The 19,679-nt window shown below is 34.2% G+C and overlaps 1 protein-coding gene across 1 annotated transcript; it reads left to right on the forward strand.

The window, feature by feature from the left end:
* The first annotated feature begins 1,493 nt into the window (after positions 1–1,493).
* On the forward strand, positions 1,494–11,215 carry LOC128675917 (uncharacterized). Its single transcript, XM_053755680.2, has 8 exons — positions 1,494–1,944; positions 2,530–2,578; positions 2,760–2,904; positions 3,688–3,816; positions 4,813–5,916; positions 6,829–6,964; positions 7,540–7,618; positions 8,403–11,215. The coding sequence occupies exons 1-7, from the start codon at positions 1,596–1,598 to the stop codon at positions 7,593–7,595; spliced, it is 1,968 nt and encodes a 655-aa protein (XP_053611655.1). The 5' UTR covers positions 1,494–1,595; the 3' UTR covers positions 7,596–7,618; positions 8,403–11,215.
* Positions 11,216–19,679: the final 8,464 nt, after the last annotated feature.

Raw genomic sequence — 19,679 nt, forward strand, 5'->3', positions numbered from 1 at the left:
TCAAAATTACGTACTCTCAGTGACACCATTAATGATCGGAATGTATTTTGGCGTAAAAAGAGCATACCACATTTGATATCTAGCTACAGGAGATTTGAAGGCCTTCAGTGCTCAACTCACAAATACTATTGTCATCCTGTGTTTTCATACGATTACGATACTTTATTTTTTGAGACAAAAGTAAATTAGGGACAAATTTACTTTGGCATTGTTAAAGGAACAAGATTAGCAAACTTTAAATTTATCTCGTATCTTAAAGATTTGGATTCTAAACCTGAAGTATTCTATACAAATGCTTCTAAATGCTTAGACCCTAGTAATAATAGTGTAGGAGCTGCCTTTTTAAGACATTCATCAGGCTATTTTCAACTTTTTAAATATCCAAATTTATTCTCTAACTTTATAGGAGAAGGCATGGCTATTCTTGAGTGTATTAGATATATTATTTCGAACAAAATTAAATACTCTTTATGTTTGTTCAGACTCGCTTAGTTTTCTTCAATCAATTTTATAAAATCCCTTCAAAAAACAATCTTCTTGTCCTCTAGCCCTTGAGGTCAAATGCCATTTAAAACATTGTCATAATTTACATTTATATGTCACTCTAGCTTGGATACCTGGTCATTCGGGTATCCAAGGTAATGAATTAGTCGATGGCTTGGCAACCTTAGCAGCATCACAGGGAAATGCTGAAAATGACTTTGTCTACTGTCAAGACCTCCTGGCAGTTCCACGAGAGTATCTTTTGAAAGAATGGAACTCCACATGGGAGAGGTCTAGTCAGTCAAAGGGAGGACATTATCGAAGCCTTCATGCAGAACTTTGTCTAAAACCTTGGTTTTCAAAACTGATTTTTGATAGAAGAGTTACTTCTACCATATGTAGACTTAGATTTGGTCATTGTTGTATTGCTACTCATTTGCAAAGAATCGGTGTTCTTAGTGAAGATATATGTGACTGCGCTTTAGTTGAAGAAGGTGATATTGATCATCTTCTGTTCAGATGTCCAAAATATGACTCAAAGCCTCTTTACCAGTTCCTTATAGAACTCCGTGCTCCTCTTCCTTGTGATTCCTTTACTATCCTTTCCTTTACAGATTTTAAATATATTAAAGCTCTTGCTTCTTTCCTTTCTTACCATAATATTTTTGTTTAAAAATATTTATTCACATATGATAATATATGTATTTATTGCCCTCATTCTTCAACACCGCCCAAGTCCTATCCTATCGTCCAATAACAATGTAACTCGACACTGGCATAAATAAGCTCTATTGAAGAAGTTTGATTGCCACAAAGAAGAAAAGAAAAAAAAAAAAAGAAATTCACCCACAATTTATGGACAAGTTCACTACAGACTTGGCTTATGCCTTCTTCTTCAGTGGATATTAGCCACTCTTATAGGTATATATAGATATTCAATACAAAAGACTTGGCTGTATGGGCTAGTACCCTTTGCCTCCTCAATAAAACGAGGGAATAAACAAAAAAAAAAAAATTATGGACAACGGGAAAAAAAAAAAAAGATAATTATGATTACATATCAAGAATCGCTGAAAACAGTAAGTACTTAACTGATAGTAACATACATAACAATGGATAGCAATGACAACGAAGCTTTGGACTGTGACCAAGAGGTACTGAAAAATAACTATCAGGAAATAATGAATAGTAAAGACGAAGCTTTGGATCAAGATCAAGAAGCTCTGAACAATTATCAAGAAACAATTTATAGTACGGACAATGAAGATTTAGAGCAAAAAACCCTGAACAATAAAAAGCTGAACCGGGGAACTATGGTTAGTAATAACAATGGTACTATGGAGCATAATCAAGAAGATCTGAACAGTCACCAGGAAGAAGTGGATGTTAAGGACATCGAAATTTTGGCTCGTGATCAAAAAGCGCTGAACAATTATCATAATTCAAGGAAAAGACAAAGGAGTATGTATATCTGAGACAAATTTTCCAGTTATTGCAGTTTTTCAGTCAGATACTTTATTGATATGTGGTTGAAGCAATAATATTCTATACTAGCTTGTTTTTACCTGTTTTCTCTATTAAAGCCACCACACAATGAAAGCGGAGGCGGTCCAGAGGCAGAGACCTCTCTGCCTCTGGCTTTAATAGAAACTACTCAAAAGGCACCTGCCTTTTGAGTAGTTTGAGTTTGAAGTTTGAAAAACTACATAGAAGACTATAAAGAGTAGGTAGTCTTTCATATAAACTCAAAAAAAATTCCATTTACACTTTCAATATGTGGCAGCTTTTAGGGGTGGAGTTTCCAAAACTCCTTATTTATTTTTAAAATGAATAATAGGTGCTTATTTATTTATAAGACAGACAGAGCTATTATATTATTTATTATAATCTTATTGCTTCAAAAAAAAACTTACTATAGTGCTTATATTTTGTTTATGGCTTAAATCTAGTTATATAAAAATAACTAAAACCTTTATTGCACCAAAAACAAGATATGATTTTATACTAACTGTTGTAAACAAGTTATAAAAAAATATTTTTTTACAGGTACTAGCAGTTCTAGTTCAAGTGATAAAGTTGCAGTTAGGACAAAGAAGTAAGTCATTATTTTATATATGAAAAATATTTCTTACTTGATATTTATAACAGTAACTTTTTAATTTGACAGGATGAACTATTATTTTTTGTAACTGTGATTAGTTGTTCTATTAAATGAATTATGTTAAGTTTAAAATTATTGAAAATATTGTACTTGAACTTATTATATGATTTTTCAGAGAAAAAAATAATGACGATACTTCAAGGAATCCTACAGAAAGTGTATGGCAACATGACCCATCAGGACTCTATGGACTTAAGCCTGAATACTTGAGAATTTTGGGAATAGAGCCACCAATCTGTAGCTGGGTTTCTGTTGAGAATGTGAGTATAATTTTTAAGGGTTTTAAAGGACCCTTAGATAGTTTCATCATTATGATTTTCAAAAGTGTAAATGGGTTAGAGTAATTTTGTATGGACGTGGGGCCCGTTTCTTTCACAATCGAGGGTCACTTCAACAGTTATCTCAAATTTCTTTTGATGGTTTTAAGCAATATGAAAAAACGAAAAAGTTTGATTGATGGATGCATTCACTCAAAATTTGGTTGAAAAACTTGGAGAAAACTGATGAAGTGAACTTCGATTGCGTGAGAATCTAGCTCCAGTACAAGCATTTTATTTTTGCCTCACTGGCTAGGTATTTTTTTTTTGTTTTTTGTATGTATAGAAAAAAAGGCCTATGTCTCTGCTCTATCCTAATCCTTACATATTATAAAGCAAAGTCCGCTGTCGCGTGTTTTAACTCAAAAACTACTGCACGGATTTTCATGCTATTTTCGACACTACATAGCGTGGTTTTGTAAGTTTAGCTGTATAATTTATTATGATTTGACCCTAGCAAGGTGCTAGTCTGATATAGTACATAGACTTTTAAAGTTCAATTCTCTTTGATGTTTTCTTAATGGTTATTTTTTAGTAATGTCAACTAAATCCCTTAATGTATGTTTTTAATTATTTATTATTAGTGCATGTTGGATGGTAAGATGCCATCTGAAAATCGGTGCTGTACGTAAATTTCTATTTAGGGTGATACTGACTTCACCTTTGCCCGATGTTCACATTTAGTTTTTTTTTATTGTCTCTTCAAATTCTATTCTATGTTTACAGTTCAGATGCGACAAGTCCGAGTTGCGTGAAGTACTGGAGCTGGCTGGCTACGTGGTGGTATGTTCTTTGATCTATGCTCAACCGAAACATGCCAAGGTCATGTACAGTCATCCACTGGAAGCTGTGCAGGTTTGTTTTTGTCTTCTATTTATTCTTCATACTAATACCACTAATTTAATTATACTAGATTGTGGCGTGTGGTGCCGCCCTAGAAAAGGACCACTCCATATATCATGGATGTCGTACAAGGCGACTAAGGGACACTAGCCTTGGCAACTGATACGCAACAATAGCATTCCCATGGTGGCTTGACGACAGGCAGTTTATAAAATCACAGCCGAATTGACCCCGGGGTTCGCGGCATCACAACCCCGAACGCAACTGGAAACATAGTTGTTCGACGCCTCGCGGGTGCGAACGCGTCTACACAGTTTACAGACCATAGATCAACAAAAAAAAAATAGTGCAGTCAGGGTCGTCACATGACATGCAGTTATCCAATATGCATGTCGTGTATACTTTTTAATTAAAAATTGTTAGCTTAGCACTTTGTCATATGTTTCTCATGTTGTGTGTACCTACACCTTTTTAGGTCACAGTCGGGCTCATAACTTTTAAAAAAACCTTTATGTTAGCTTTTACCAGAGATGGGTTAAGCCTAGTATTTTTCCAATTTCATTGCAAACCCGTTGGATTGGCGCGTGATTTTTGGAAAGAAAGAGGGAAAATACAGAGAGTATCCTCCTATCTATGCTCCTAACGCGCTTATGAACTGTAGATAGATAAGACTTTTGCATTCGCAAAATTTTGTATTCGCATTATTATTATTATATTAATCTTTGGATAGCTAGTTGATTATATTTTGAGAAAAAAATAATGTTTAGTACTACTCCAGGTTATATCCTGTGTATTGAAAGGTCCAGTATATTTTTTCGCAGTAATGATTCCACACCAAAATCCTGGTTATAATTATAAGTGATTTTAAATAACAACAATACGATTACTTTTATGGAAATGGTAATTAGTACAATACAGAGTACAGGATACAGACAATGTGTATAGACAGCATACATATTTTTTTAAATTTCTGATCTTGTCACCTACCCGGTTTATCCTATTTTTCAGGCCATATCAATGTTAAACAAGCAAATGTTGTATGGGCGTGCTCTGTCTGTAACAATGATGAGATATCCTTTAGACAATGTGATCCTACCTAAAGCGCTGCCTACCGTCGGCCCTGGATTCGGCGCTTACGGTAAACCCTTAAGAGACATTGTGAAACATTACGAAAGATTTGTCAACATGGAACCAAATTCACTAAATCCTTTGCTATTTTACGATCCAAACGATCCGCAGGACAATCAAAAAATGACGGCCCCTGAAAGCGTGGAAACAGACAAAAAGTCCAGAGATGAAATTTATGATAGATTCCAATTCTCGAAACAGTTTGTAATACGACATATTGAAGATGACAGCGATGATTCCAGAAGCGAAAAGGATTCAAACAATGGCACGGATTATCAACTAAAAGATGCGCCTAAGACAACAGCTGTCCCAAAATATTCCCCTGGGAGCCCAACTCGTAGTCCACTGAGTGATATTGATCGTAAAAGCGAAATGGGGTCGGGAGCAGGATATTCGTTGAATAAATTCAGTACTGCAACGAATCAAAGCAGTCCTGCAATGGGGCCTAATGGTGGTCACGTCGGATCTATGGGTACTATTCCCAGTCAACATAATAACCCCCATCCAACACCTATGGGCCAAAGATCAATGATTGCTCCTAATGCTGCACCAGGCCCAATTGGTCCAAGATTTGGGCCTAATCCTCTGGCAGGTCCCGGATTTAGACCTGATGTTCCAACCAGTGGTTCTAATGTACCGCCAATTTATGGCCAACAACCTATGCCGAATCATATGGCTGGTCCAAGATTCCGGCCGAATGTTCTAATTAATGGCCCTAATTTGGCCAATTTGGGCCAACAACCTAGGTTGAACCCTGTTGGTCCAGGATTCAGGCCAAATGTACCAATGACAAATGTAGCCAGACCAAATGGACCAATAACAAGGCAAAATGCACCAATGACAAATGTGCCAAAACTAAATGCACCAATTACAATGCCTGGAATAAGGCCCAACATTCCTATGTCTGGTCCAAATATGGCCGCTGGCCCAACTGGTTCCGGATTGAGACCCAACACAGGGCCAACGACTGTGCAGTTTAGAAATGTAAGTATTTTTGTCAGCATTATAACATGACATGATGTTGACAAATTTCTAAAATCTTATTTGTACTAATTTCACTGTTTTTCTGTCTGTTATCGAATGTCTTCAGAGTTGAAATTTTCCACGTCAAGTAAAAACGTAGACTGCTTCCACGCAACCATGCGCAAGAGAGCCACTGGTGCGCCGGGTGCGCGCCAGATCCAATATCTTCCTGGCCATGACATGCAACAAAAATCAAAATTGAATCATTTATTCAAATTAGGTCTTCACAGGCACTTTTTCACGTCATATTCTAAATTAAATGATATTTATCAAAGCTACAAGCATTTCGGAACGACCACTGCTGAGAAGAAATGCCGAAAGAAACTCATTCAAACAGTGTTGGTCCCAGTTATCATGCCAGAAGGGCTTACCATTTTTTAAATAAAATGTATGTATCATTTTTTATGTATGTGCCTTTCACAATATTGTTGTGAAAATTCGTACTCGCAAAGCCGAGAGGCAATTTTAATTGTAGACACTTATTTTATTGTAATTAATTTTATATTAATTTTAATCTCACTCAAGTGACTGACATTTGTATATTTTGATAATTTTATGGGTGTTCGTTACCTGAGTGGTTCGCAGAGCGTTTCGACTGCTACCGTCGCGCGTTCAATACAATTTTTAAAATTTTAACAAAAACAAGAATGAGTTTTACTATATGACTTTATATTAATTACTCTGTACTGTAGTAATGTAAATTTTATGAATAAACATGTAACTAATATGATTTTGGAAATGATTCCTTCCTCAAGAAAATTGATTGGATTGAAATGACCGCACAGCCGCAGCGGTCGAAACGCTCTGCGAACCACCCACCTGCAACAAATTGATTTTATTTATTTATATAAAAAAAAATGTATATAATATAAGTTACCGCCGACGACAACGTTTGGTGTGCTGAGCGAGAAGCTGTCGCAGTGCGGGCCGCTGCTGTCGCTGCAGCTGGCGGCGCGCGGCTGCGCCACTGCGGCCTTCGCGCATGCCGCGCATGCGCACACGTGCTTCCGTATCCTTTGTGTTTAGAACTGGATAGGCGGTGAAATACCGCGATCGTACAATTTAGATAATAATGTTGTCTTATGCATATTATCCTATATCCATAAAATGTTGTAATGACAGACGAAACGTTCAAGATTAAGATACTACTTTTTTATTATGGCTTTACCCAGGCGACGCCGGGACCAGGGCCGCCAGTTATTACAAAAAATAACCACGTCTACGTAAATACCTTACATATTATAAAACTAAGTCCTCTGCCGTGTTTGTCTCTCTTGTCTGTTCGCGATATATTCAAAAACTATCGCACGGATTTTCATGCGGTTTTCACCAATATACGAGTATAGCGTGATTCTTGAGGAAGGTTTAATTTATTATGACTTTAACCGAACGAAGCCGGGACGGGCTGCTAGTAATGCTATAAATAAATAAACATAGCTTCAGTAGTTTCAAATTTTATCACACAACACTTTTAGTGATTTGTGATAAAATTTGATCATTTTTTGTTTATCTTATGTTTATGAATTTTGAATGTAATATATTTTTTTACTGTAAGTATAATTCCCTTAACGTATAATACCGCAGAGCGTTTTAACAATATGTGTGTGGATGGCTGCGTTATTCAAGCTCGAATTGTATGAAAAGCTAAGTTAAATATCGAGAGGTGAGTTAAACATTTGTATTTTATAGTTTTTTTTTATTTTATTTTTTATAGTTAATAGCAATCTATCCCTGTGGTTTGCCCTAGGATATCGCCACTCAATATACTAGTGTACGAGTCGGCTAAGGGATACATAGCCCTGGCAGCTGGCAACAATTGCATTCACAGGAAGAGTGGACGTCAGGCAGGCGGCAGGTTCTAAAATTGACAGCGGAATGTTCCAAATTTTAAGGTTATTTTTTTTACGCTGACTGTCCATTCATTAAACATTCATGAGTAATAAGTAGCCACAGCAATTAGGCTACAATTAGGCTACTTATTACTCGTGAATGTTTAATGAGACATTAAACATGAATAAAATTTCTGTTTTATAATAGAATAGAGTATACTTATTGTGAACACACACACACACACAAACACACGCGCGCACTCGCACACCCACACACCCACATCCACACAAACGCGCGCACACACGCACACACATACATCTTCATATATATTTTCCTCATGGCTGAGGGTCGTGGTCATTCAGTACGTGGAATGAAACGCACACAACAACTTTCTTGGCACTGTTAATGTAGCGGTTTCCCATTACTTTCTTTATTTCAGACACAAGTTAATAAATCAACCAATGTGCGGGTTTCCTCACGATGTTTTCCTTCACACTGGAAGCAGGTGGTGGTTGATGAATATGAATACATGAGTCGCATTGGTATACAAACTCATGGAGCGCGAGTAGGATTCGAACATATGTGTGAGTGTATTTCAATGTGTTTATATGTTTTAGAGATGTTGGCAAAGAGAAATTCCGACTTGGAAAAGACGAATCAACGGGATGTGAGTATCTGTTAATGTTTACTTAAGTATAGCTAAGCTATTAGACATAAGTTGGCATTTAAAATTAAGTCAGATCATAAGATCATACTTCTTGGGTATCTTTAATTTCTTAATAGTCGCATAATGGTCATATAGCACACTTATACCGCACTGCTAAAGCTTTAGCAGTTCTAAGCTAAAACGTACTCTGTAGATATACTTTGCATCTACAAGACGCAACCCGCTAATTTCTTGTCAATGAACATTATGTCTTACCGTGGACGCTTTAAAGCTCACATTTCAATGAACATCATCTTGCCAGCTGGGAGCGGTTTAGTAGAAGTTGCTAGGACCTTTATCACAAAGAGTATTTTAGATTTTCATATTTCACCATTAGCCGCATTTGCCCACTGCTGGACGTTGAAAAAATTCAACACCTTTATATTTAATGTATTTAATTTTAAAACTATTTAAAAAAAAGTATTAGTAAAAATATTCATTCATTTACAGTATATGCGATAAATAAGGTCTTACAGATGAATACATTCTTATAGCGTAAATAAATAAGATTTAATATTCAGAGCGTATTTGCGAGTATATTTTAAAACACCACACGCAAAAGGAGGGTGTCATTATGTTTGTGTTTATGCGCATTATATCTATGATATTGATCTATTCTGTTTTGTTTGAAAGGTGACTTAATGCAGTGTGAGAAGCCATGATTAAATGTCTGTTTGTTTTTATTTAAACTTATTAATATATTATTATTGTATATATTTTTTCATTTATATCCAATATTTGAAAAAATGTAGATCATGATGGCACGTTGGTTGATAAAGTACATTTAGAAAATGTTTTATTTATATTTTAGGTTAAGATTTTTAAAGTAAGTGTCTATAGCTATAGTTTTCAAAAATGTGTAAGAGTTAAATTATTTCCAATAATATAATATACTATATTATTTATATTTTTGTTATCCACACTATTATAATAAATGCGGAAGTCTCTGTTCGACTTTCACGGCCAAACTGCTGGGCTGTTTTTGATGAATGAAATTTGGGACAGAAATTAATGACCTGAGGTCAAATATTATAGGACACCGCGGGCGTAGTTGAAAATGGGCTAAAAACTAAAATACTATTGAATATAAAAATTCAATTGTGTTTAGGATCACAGTTTAATATGTAAAATATAATAATAATAATAAAGCCATTTATTTCTCATTCACAAAATGATATATAGCACACAATTTAGATTATAGTCCACATTTAAAATTCATTAATTAAGTATTTATTCATGTCATTATCTTAATTTCATGTGTCATTAAATTATAAGTCATTAAATTAGGTTGTACCTACTTATAATATGTCAAGAAATTAATAATGTTATTTATTTATATTAATCTGTACCTAGTTTAGACCACTTTCATTCAAGCATAATAATCCCAAAAACATAGAAAACGAAAAATAAAACAAAGTTTTTATCCGATAAAAATTAAAACGCTTTGCGAATGACAGTATTTTTAATTTATAACCATGATATAATAATCACTTCAAATAAATTATATTTAAATAAATTGACATTATTTCTCAAAAAATGACATTTACTATTAATACACGCCATTTACTTTTAAAATTTTAATGTACTACTTACAGTATGTGAGTATTTATAAATTAATTAAATAAAATTAATTAAATATTCGCAGAAAATACAAGCCATACGATGATGATGATTGATATATTATTAATTTAGAGTAAGATGAGTTTTTGACTTTTATGCTAAATGTTTACATAGAATAATAGCTACAGAGTAAAAACGAATCCTGCTCATGCGATGAAGTGATCGACGAAATAAATCATTTGATTATTGATGATATAGTTATTTAGATAAAAAATATATAAATATGTTCACAGCTTTATTACAAAATATTCTTATAGAAGTATTCGTAAGTTACATACGAGTTTAATTTAGCATAAATCAATATATTAAAAAGTTTTCAGAGCAATAACATGTGACGAAAAAATATCTTATACGATATTTTAATACTTTATATTATGATATTTAATAAAGGTGCCAAAAGAAATGGTATTAAAATATCTGTCACAATATCCTCGCGGAGGCGTTAAAAGCCCTTGAATACGTAACTCTCGTTAAAACTCCTAAGATACAATCGGAACGCTTTGAGATGTAAAAATCGTGGATAATTCATGAAGTTTTGTTGTAATTTTAATGAGAGTCCATTAATAGCGGCACTGTCGGCTTTGACTGTCAAGAACAAAAGTGTTCGTTAATTTATCTCTCCTTTTTACCACCCGTTGACATAATGTCGGAACATTCATTAATTTAAGAACTAAGCGCGAAGTTACTTCGCTACTTTTAAAGCCTCCCTCGCGATTATGCATCCTTTTGTGTCAAAGGTTTTAATTGTGGCTTAGATTGGATTAGCCTAGTTGCTACTTTGAGTAATGTTAAGTGCCAGCGTGGGTTCAAAAGTTTAATGATTATTCAGGAATTTCAATTTAACAGGTACTTTTATTCGTCAATGTACTGTGTATATTGAGCTATCCACTAATTTCAGCTGATTTTAGATTTATTAAGATAAAATATAATAATATAAGACCTTTGTATTCGATACTGGTCTAAAATGTGGCAGCATTTTCTTATTAATATATTTTTATGAGGCCTTTAATCGTAATTATATGTATAGTGTTATATAAGCATTTAATTTACCAATCATAAATACTACTTATACTGACATAATTTTTGATTATTGTTATATATATATATATATATATATATATATATATATATATATATATATAGCTTAAAAGCTACATAACGAACCTTGGGTATGCATAAAGTACTCTTTTGAGCAATCTAAATCGAAAATAACTACTTTTGATTTGGCCACAAAATGTGGACCGAGTGCGTAATATTACATCCTAATTAATACGCAACACAAAAATAAAACACTTAAATTTGTGCTTAAAAACTAAATTAATCTATTGAACATTGGAGAGTATAGTATTGGCTATTAATATTTCGTATTGCCAAGACAATAATATATATATATATATATATATATATATATATATATATATATATATATATATATATATATATATATATATATATATATATATATATATATATATATATAGCCAAATCAAAAGTAGTTATTTTCGATTTAGATTGCTCAAAAGAGTACTTTATGCATACCCAAGGTTCGTTATGTAGCTTTTAAGCTATAGGTTGAGGGCATATGAAAAAAAAATATGTGAAGTACTAAATTGCATATTTTTTGCGAATTAGTTCAGAGATTTTATTGTTTACTTTGCAGATTGGCCGAAAAGTCTTCTAAATACTGAACTATGATTTATTCCCTTATATTAATTTAGCTTATGTTATATTTTTTAGTTTAGATGTAAGTTACAAATATAAGATTCTATGGCATTTTACATTCTTTAATTTTAATTTTATTTAATAAGGTATATACTTAGATAGGTATATGGAAAATTGACTGGCCTTTGAGTGGAAAGATGTGTTTTAATTAGGGTACTTAGGGTTACTTATAAAATAAAGAGGATTAATGAATACGTTGTTTTATTTCAAAAACACTAAATGTATCTGTATAGAGGTAGTGTCGATGTCGATTGGACCTTTACATGTGGTTTCCTACAGAGTGTAGGAGTAGGACTCTGCGATCGAACCACGGGCAACAAAGGGTAGGTTCTGCAAACTTAAGTCTAATGTTTTATAATAGAGGTCTTATTACCACACAATGAGAACTATTATTTAGACACGATTATGACTTATGACACCCAGATGTGCGTACAGATAGTAGGGCAGTAAACCACATCGTATCCCCCATGTCACAGATTAAATAATACCCCAGTACCCATGTATATGTTATAACTTTTATTATGACTGTCTAGGTAGAATTAACGGTTTAGCCGTAGAAGGGTGACAGACTTTATTTTTACAGTTAAACCAATTTTGATAAAATTTGGAACCTATGTTATAGAAGGTATAGCTATACCTAACCTAGTTCAAATATAAAACAATTTTTATTTTCAAATTGCTACCCCCAGACAACAGAAATGGGGGTGAGAAAGTTTATATGTCAAACGCACCAGATAAACTTTGCCGCGGGCGAAGCTACAGGAAACAGCTAATTTGTAATATATATGATAAGATGTTGCCCGGGGCTTCGCTTATTTGGGAATTTTTAGATAAAATATAACTTACTCGTATAGCAATTTTGGATGTCTTTCTAATGGTGAAACAATGTTTGAAATTGGTTCGGTGATTTCGGAGATTACCTGCCTCAAACATACCAACTCACAAACGGTTACCTCTTTATAAAGTATAATAGTATCTCTCTTCATAGTCATCTTCCTCATGGCCGAGGGTCGTGGAATGAAACACACAACAACTTTTTTGGTACTATTAATTGAGTGGTTTGCCGTTGCCTTCTCCATTTCACACACAAGTTTAACATCAACCAGTGTGCAGGTTTCCTCACGATGTTTTCCTATTAATAATAGTATAGATTAAGTCAAATACTTCGTGATCATTAAGTATTGATATTACGGCGCGCTTGAGCGGGCAATTGATTATGCTTTCGCGCCAAATGTGCGTGACCCTATTGTTTAATTAATGCAGTGCAGGTCTAACAATACGGTACATACTATAAGCGTATCTACTAATTACTGACGTCGTCACTTGCATGTAATAAATAGATTTCAGGCAGCGTAATATAAGGTATCGATTATTATTACTTTAATCGATTAGATGCTTAGCGTCTTATCATTTATTGCAAGTCACACGTTGTCACATAGAAATAGAGTAGGTACACAGATGACGCCCTGCAAGGGCACAGCAGACATTGGGGCTACTAGATGTCATTTATGTATTTACCAGGTAGGTACATTACCTAGTACCTATGTAGCAAAATTGTTTTTGAGATTTTCAACTACCTGGGACGTAGGTATTTACTATGGAGAATGGTGAGAAAAGTGACTGGTTGTAGGAAGTAACTAATACCTACTGCTGAAAATGTACGCATAGTGAATACTGTTTCTGGTAGGTATATTTTAAAAAGACTAGTCTATAATATCTACATTTTAAATAACGTAATAAATCTAAATATGGCCTGTGGTTCCGCCCTAGAACAGGACCACTCTATATGGTTATACCTTTGGTGTATCCGAGGTGATTATTGCACTTTACAAATAACTATTTAAATAAAAAACGACATCTAGAGTACCGTGTCTAAGATTTAGCTTTTTTACTGTGACTCCTTTGTGGAGCCTTAAAACTTCTAGTTAGAGGCAATTTCGAAAGCAGTAAATGGTCTTTATAGGTATTGATTCTGGCAGTTACCGTACGTACCTATCAAAGTATATATAGCCCTCCGTGACCCACTGCTTGGTATTGGCCTAATATAAATTAATGTCATTCATGAATCTCTATTAGACATTGGAAATTGATTTACATACCATAACGCGCGTTATATCATACCACCAGTGGTAGGAATATGGACGCTATAGTAACTGATTCAAGAACATGATTATTGATAGCTGTATCAAATTATACCATAATTCGAAATGCTTTGCTTCAGTGATTAGTATTTATACGCTCGGTGGCCCGGAATGTATCTAACACTTTGGATTGACTTCGGAATGTTGATCTATGATGAACTGTTACATTGCTAGGAATGCATTACTTACACTATCGTAATTCCTACTAATAATGGAAATGCCAAAGTTTGGGAGGACGTATGTATGTTTGTTACTCTTTCATACGAATACGTGATTGGATATGGGATTGATTTATACCTCAGGAAAAGAAGGTGATAAACCACTGTAATTCATTGCAAAAAACCTTTCTAAGGTAGCTTTAAAATTGAGAACAATTGCGTGGTAATGGCGGATTATGGAAATAAGTTGATTCCTGCCGCGAATAATCTTCTCTTAGGATTCTCAGCTCGCTCCAGGGAAAACTATGAAAATGGTGTTTAAGTCGCATTTTATGCGGATAAAAAGGGAGTAACTTCACGAACTTCCTGCTAATATTATAAATGCGAAAGTTTGACAGGATATATGGGTGTATGTAGATATGTATGTTTGTCACTATTTTACGCGAAATCTACTGGACGGATTGTTATGAATTTGGTACGCGGGTAGAATATAACCTGGAATAACACAGAGTGGAATTCCCAAAAAATATTCAGTTCCCGTGGGAAAAACACGCGGGCGAAGCAGCGGGCAAATGTTATCTAATTAGAGTATACATGGAAGATTAAAATAAAATGTGGTTTAACTGTTCCAGTTTATTACCTAAATCTATTTATCTAAAACTGAATCGCAGGTGCAATTAGATTCTACCACATTTTTTCTGATAAGACTCTTATCTGCAAACCTTACTTACCCTGTTATTAAAAAAATAAATTATTTGCATTCAATGTGTGAAAACAAATCATGTCCTTGCACTAAAACGTTAAGGAGTTCGTCTGGAGCCGTTCCTGGGTACACCATGCTTTTCATAATAATGTATTGTCATCCAAATTAAAAGTGTGTACAAAATTTCGGCTCAATCGGTTGAAGATATCTGCTTTGAATTGAATGCAAGATTTCACCCGAGACTTTTTACATTGCATGTTAAATAAAAGCTTGCACAGTGAAGTAAAGCAGTACAGTACCAACACATTGTCGAAAAGTATTAATTATTATGATGGACAAGCATCGGCAAGATCCGTTCTAACAAAATCTCGTCATGGATCTCATTAATTTTCATCCGCGTTTGAGCTCTGGGGGGTCCCTTTAATTGCGAACACGTGTTGCCAGAAGAGAAAATTAAAATTTGGCTATCGTGATCCTGACAGATTGACGCGCTGCAACGTAACGATTTTCTATTAGTAATGTTTATCTATATACTTAATTTATTTTAGACTAGCGTATGGGATACGGACAGATACTTTCGTCAGATTAGGTAGGTACCTACTCAATGTATTAGCAATAGGGAGTATTACTGCACATTTATCCCGCCAGAGTACAGCACTGTATGTTAGGTACACAAAAGCTTAGCCACCTTTTGCTATGTAGATTAAAACGTTTATTTTTGATTTTAGAGTACTTTATTAATCCTTGCATTATGTACCTAAGCATTCGATTGTGAAAATATACAATAATGTAGCATATTCGGGTGCCGAAATATTGGGAAAAAATCGTTTTCCATAAGATAAAAAACTTCGAAAACTATTGGACACGCCTCGCGCAAAATTTTCGAGCCATTAAACGGTCGAAAAAAGCTCGGAACACTTCAGTCAAAATCAAGTTTATATCAGTTTATGACCACAGTTCTGTTGACCAAATAATGCAGAACATAACCTAGAATAGTGTTATTATTTTCAGGATAATCCACTAAATCTTTCCTTTTTCCTTTAAACTTGCACCACGATTGCGTAGAAGGTATTTTTGGTCGTAAATCTGCAACAATATTGAAAATTGGCGCTTTTTGCCTCCATTGGCAATGTTTGTGCACCTTAGTTGTACCAGTAGCGCCATCTGCGCTGAGCTTTGCGTAATATGTCATATTGAAACTTAAACTTTCCAATATACTTGTCTGGGTGGGTTGCATCGTCAACTTTGATAATAATTTTAACGTGCAAAAAATACTCAAATTACCTACGCCATTTTGTCTAAATGTTAAAATCTACGTCAAAGTTGACGGCGCAACTCACTCAAATTAGGCGGCATTCAGATTTATTCAACGTTATACATTTTTTTACTAGTTTGCTAGGCTCACTGAACTTACAAAAGGTAGGTACAATAATACAGGCAATTGGTTCGGGAAATATTAGCAGATATAGTTTCAGAGGGATTTCCCGAGTTACAGGTTGTTAACTTGATTTGTATGATTGGTTACAATAGGGTCGGTTCCTAGTAGTAGGTAATATGTAAAATTATAACGAATTTAACTTTGATCTAATCACAAGAAGGGATTAGAATCGAATCCCTTCAGTTTCATCTTAGGTATACTTATATTAGATTATATTGTGTTAAATATTATTCTGTTAGAAAAACTGACTGTTTTGTTGGGTTGGGAACAAATTAACAGACATAACAACCACTAAACCTATTTTTTCTTGGCAAAATAAAAAGCCCAGTCAATTACGAGACGGATTCGCGTATCGAGTATTCCGTAAAATTAGCTTCTTGTGTTATGTATTATTTTCGATTTTCGGTTCATGATTCGGCAAGAAAGTGCCAGTCACTTTGTTCTTATATATTTATTTATTTATCAATTTATTTCCACAAGAAACTTATAATACACTTAGAATACATTATACTTAGAATTAGTATACGGGTGCTACTTATTTCAAATGAAATCTCTTCCAGTAGACTCGTATCTAAATGAATCATCATGCCGAATTTCATGATACAAGTATAACGAGAAAAACCTAATGGTTACGCAAAATATGCGACTTTATTAAAATAATAATTATAAATTTAGCATTTTTAATCAAAAAAGATCGTAGGTACCTAGACTACTCGACACTTTCTTTCGAGTTCCTGAGAAAAAGAATCTTATAGCTGGGACAGATAGACAACGAAGTGATCTTAAATGTTTTACGTTTTGAAGACGGAATCCTAATTATAAGCGTTTTCTTTTTTCAAAATAGCTTGTATGTCTGACTTGTAATGTACCTAATAGCGCTCAAAGTCTTCGTAGTTAGATACTATGTTCCAGAAAGTTTGACCATAACTTATTCAAAGCCGTTCATTAGCAAGTGAACTGTTCGCCAACTTGTCCGGCGGTGTGTGGTGCACAATGCATTCAATATTGATATTATGCACTACGTCATGAGAACTATTCTCATCGTTCCATCTATAGCCACAATCGTAGGGGTTTCTATCTAAACTAAAAATAGAAGTAGACGAGACGATTTAGTCGACGATATTTTTTAAAAGATTTTCAAAGTCAAAGTAAAAAATATTTATTCAACTTGGATGATATCATATATTGATGTCGAAAATGAATTTTAAAAGGCTACTGTCGACTTCCAAAGCCCAGGTGACGAAGTAGCGGCGCAACAAACTTCACCGCAGCAGCCATTTATGAAAACTACTTTTTTTAAACAAAAGCAACACTTTCAGTATCTCTCATTTCTTTAGATTTTATGAGTAAAATGTTATGTTTTATTATGCAACAATTTAATTAAATTATGTTTCTGGATTGTTAAATAAAGCTACTTTTAAATAAAGCAGGTCATAAAACACAATACTCAGAGTCCTATTTAGTTTAAATTTTATAGTATTTATTGCTGGAACATATTCAAACTAGAACGAAGCTTCGATCCAATGAGCAAATCAAATATTTTCGTATATAATTTTTTAATTATATCAAATTGGCCATTCTACATAGCGTTGCCATTTTACGTCTGCTGAGATAAATGCTGAAACCAATAGGTACTTACCTACTGTAATGCAAAAAGTTTTCAGTTCGCTGACCGCTGGCAAACTTTTAATGTAAATTTTCCAACTTTGCCCCATCGATATTGAGGAAACGTACGGTGCAAGTCAATTTATGAAAATCTGTTCGGCGCGGCGGAGGAGTTTTAATATTGTACATTTCTAACATGCTTTTAGAAACTTTGCCAATATATTAGTATGGTGCAGAAACTTCATCTCGAATATCAGCACTCCCACCCACTGCTATGCTTGTGACCAGTGACCAGCAGGATTCAGACCACCCACTGGTGGGTCTACGGTGTGGATTGTGGAATTTACGTATATTACAGTTACGCTGTTTTCTAAAGAATTCATGAAAAAATATTATCAATTTCAAAATAAAGTAAGAAAATGTATTTAAATAATGTAATGTAAATATCATGCTGTGCGCACTTCATTCTTGGTTTTTCAACCAGCTATCGTACCCATGCCTAACATGTTATGTTGTTAAACTGTTTTGTTTGTCAATAAATAAAATAAATAAATGTCGAAGATTAGAATGGATTAAACTCCACGTTTCAGGGTGGCACACGACAAACCCCTTAACGTAATCTGTCTTTCCATAGTTAAAACCAATTCATATGATTTTAATATGTCATGTTACGTTACCCTGTGCCTATGTAAATACAATAATATCCGAAAAACTAAAGTGAAAAAATTAATACTTATGCCATTTCATTTCCAATTATAGAAATAGATTAATAGTTTTTTTACTTAGATTCCAATTTGTAAGTTTTTTAAATATAAAACACAGGAACAGAACAGTGTAAATACACTGTTGTACTTATATACTTATATGTAGACTCATTTTACCCGACTCGATCTTGGCCAGTTGATTCTTAATCAGTCGCTGACAAATTCACTTCCGCGGATTGTCAATATTCGCCCGGATTAAAAAAGGGAGATTGCGAAGAGGCAATAACTCGAATCTTATTGGACACTAAAGGAGGTCGAGATAACGCCAATTGCGAACGAAATTATCAAATTTCATTCGATTCAACTAGCGGCCCGTCCCGGTTTCGCTCCGGTAAAATCACCTAAACCTACCTCTTGAAACACTGTATCAATTGAAAAAACTCGCATCAAAATCTGTTGCGTATAGTTTTAAAGATATTTAAGCATATGTAAGGATAGACAGATAGCGGGAAGCGACTTTGTTTTTTGTAACGTAGTGAAGTGATTTTTGCTTCAAATTTCCCTCCGGAATGATCGGTCTACTTTACTGGTACATTTTGAACATTTAGAGTATTTTCTTAAATTATATATTCTTCCCAATCTGTCTACTTCTCTTTTAGAGGTATTTCCAGGGTTTAATATATTAATTTTATGACATTGCGTTTTGTGTGAATTAGGTTGCACTGTCAAATTTGATGTTGATTTTAAGCGGCGCGCCGCGCGTCTCTGACGTTTAGAACTTTAGACAAATGGTTTTTCTGCGCAAGTTAAAGTTGGCGTCAAAGTTGACGATGCATCCCAGCCTTAATACTGTGTCGCCTTTACCTGATATAATATGCAGTACTAGTAAATAAATGTTTTATATCTAAGTACTTTGCAAGCCAGCAGTGAAACAAATCCTTAAAATCAGTATAATATTATGTGAATGCTTATCACAGAACGTTTTAAGTACGCAATAAAATGAATAGAAAGAAAGCCACAAAAGTAACAAAGACAACAAAAAATAATGAACATTCTAAATTTTCACAGTGCCTTTCATTAATTCCTTTGAAATGTCC

The sequence above is a fragment of the Plodia interpunctella genome, chromosome 15 (genome assembly GCF_027563975.2).
Source record: "Plodia interpunctella isolate USDA-ARS_2022_Savannah chromosome 15, ilPloInte3.2, whole genome shotgun sequence".
NCBI lineage: Eukaryota > Metazoa > Arthropoda > Insecta > Lepidoptera > Pyralidae > Plodia > Plodia interpunctella.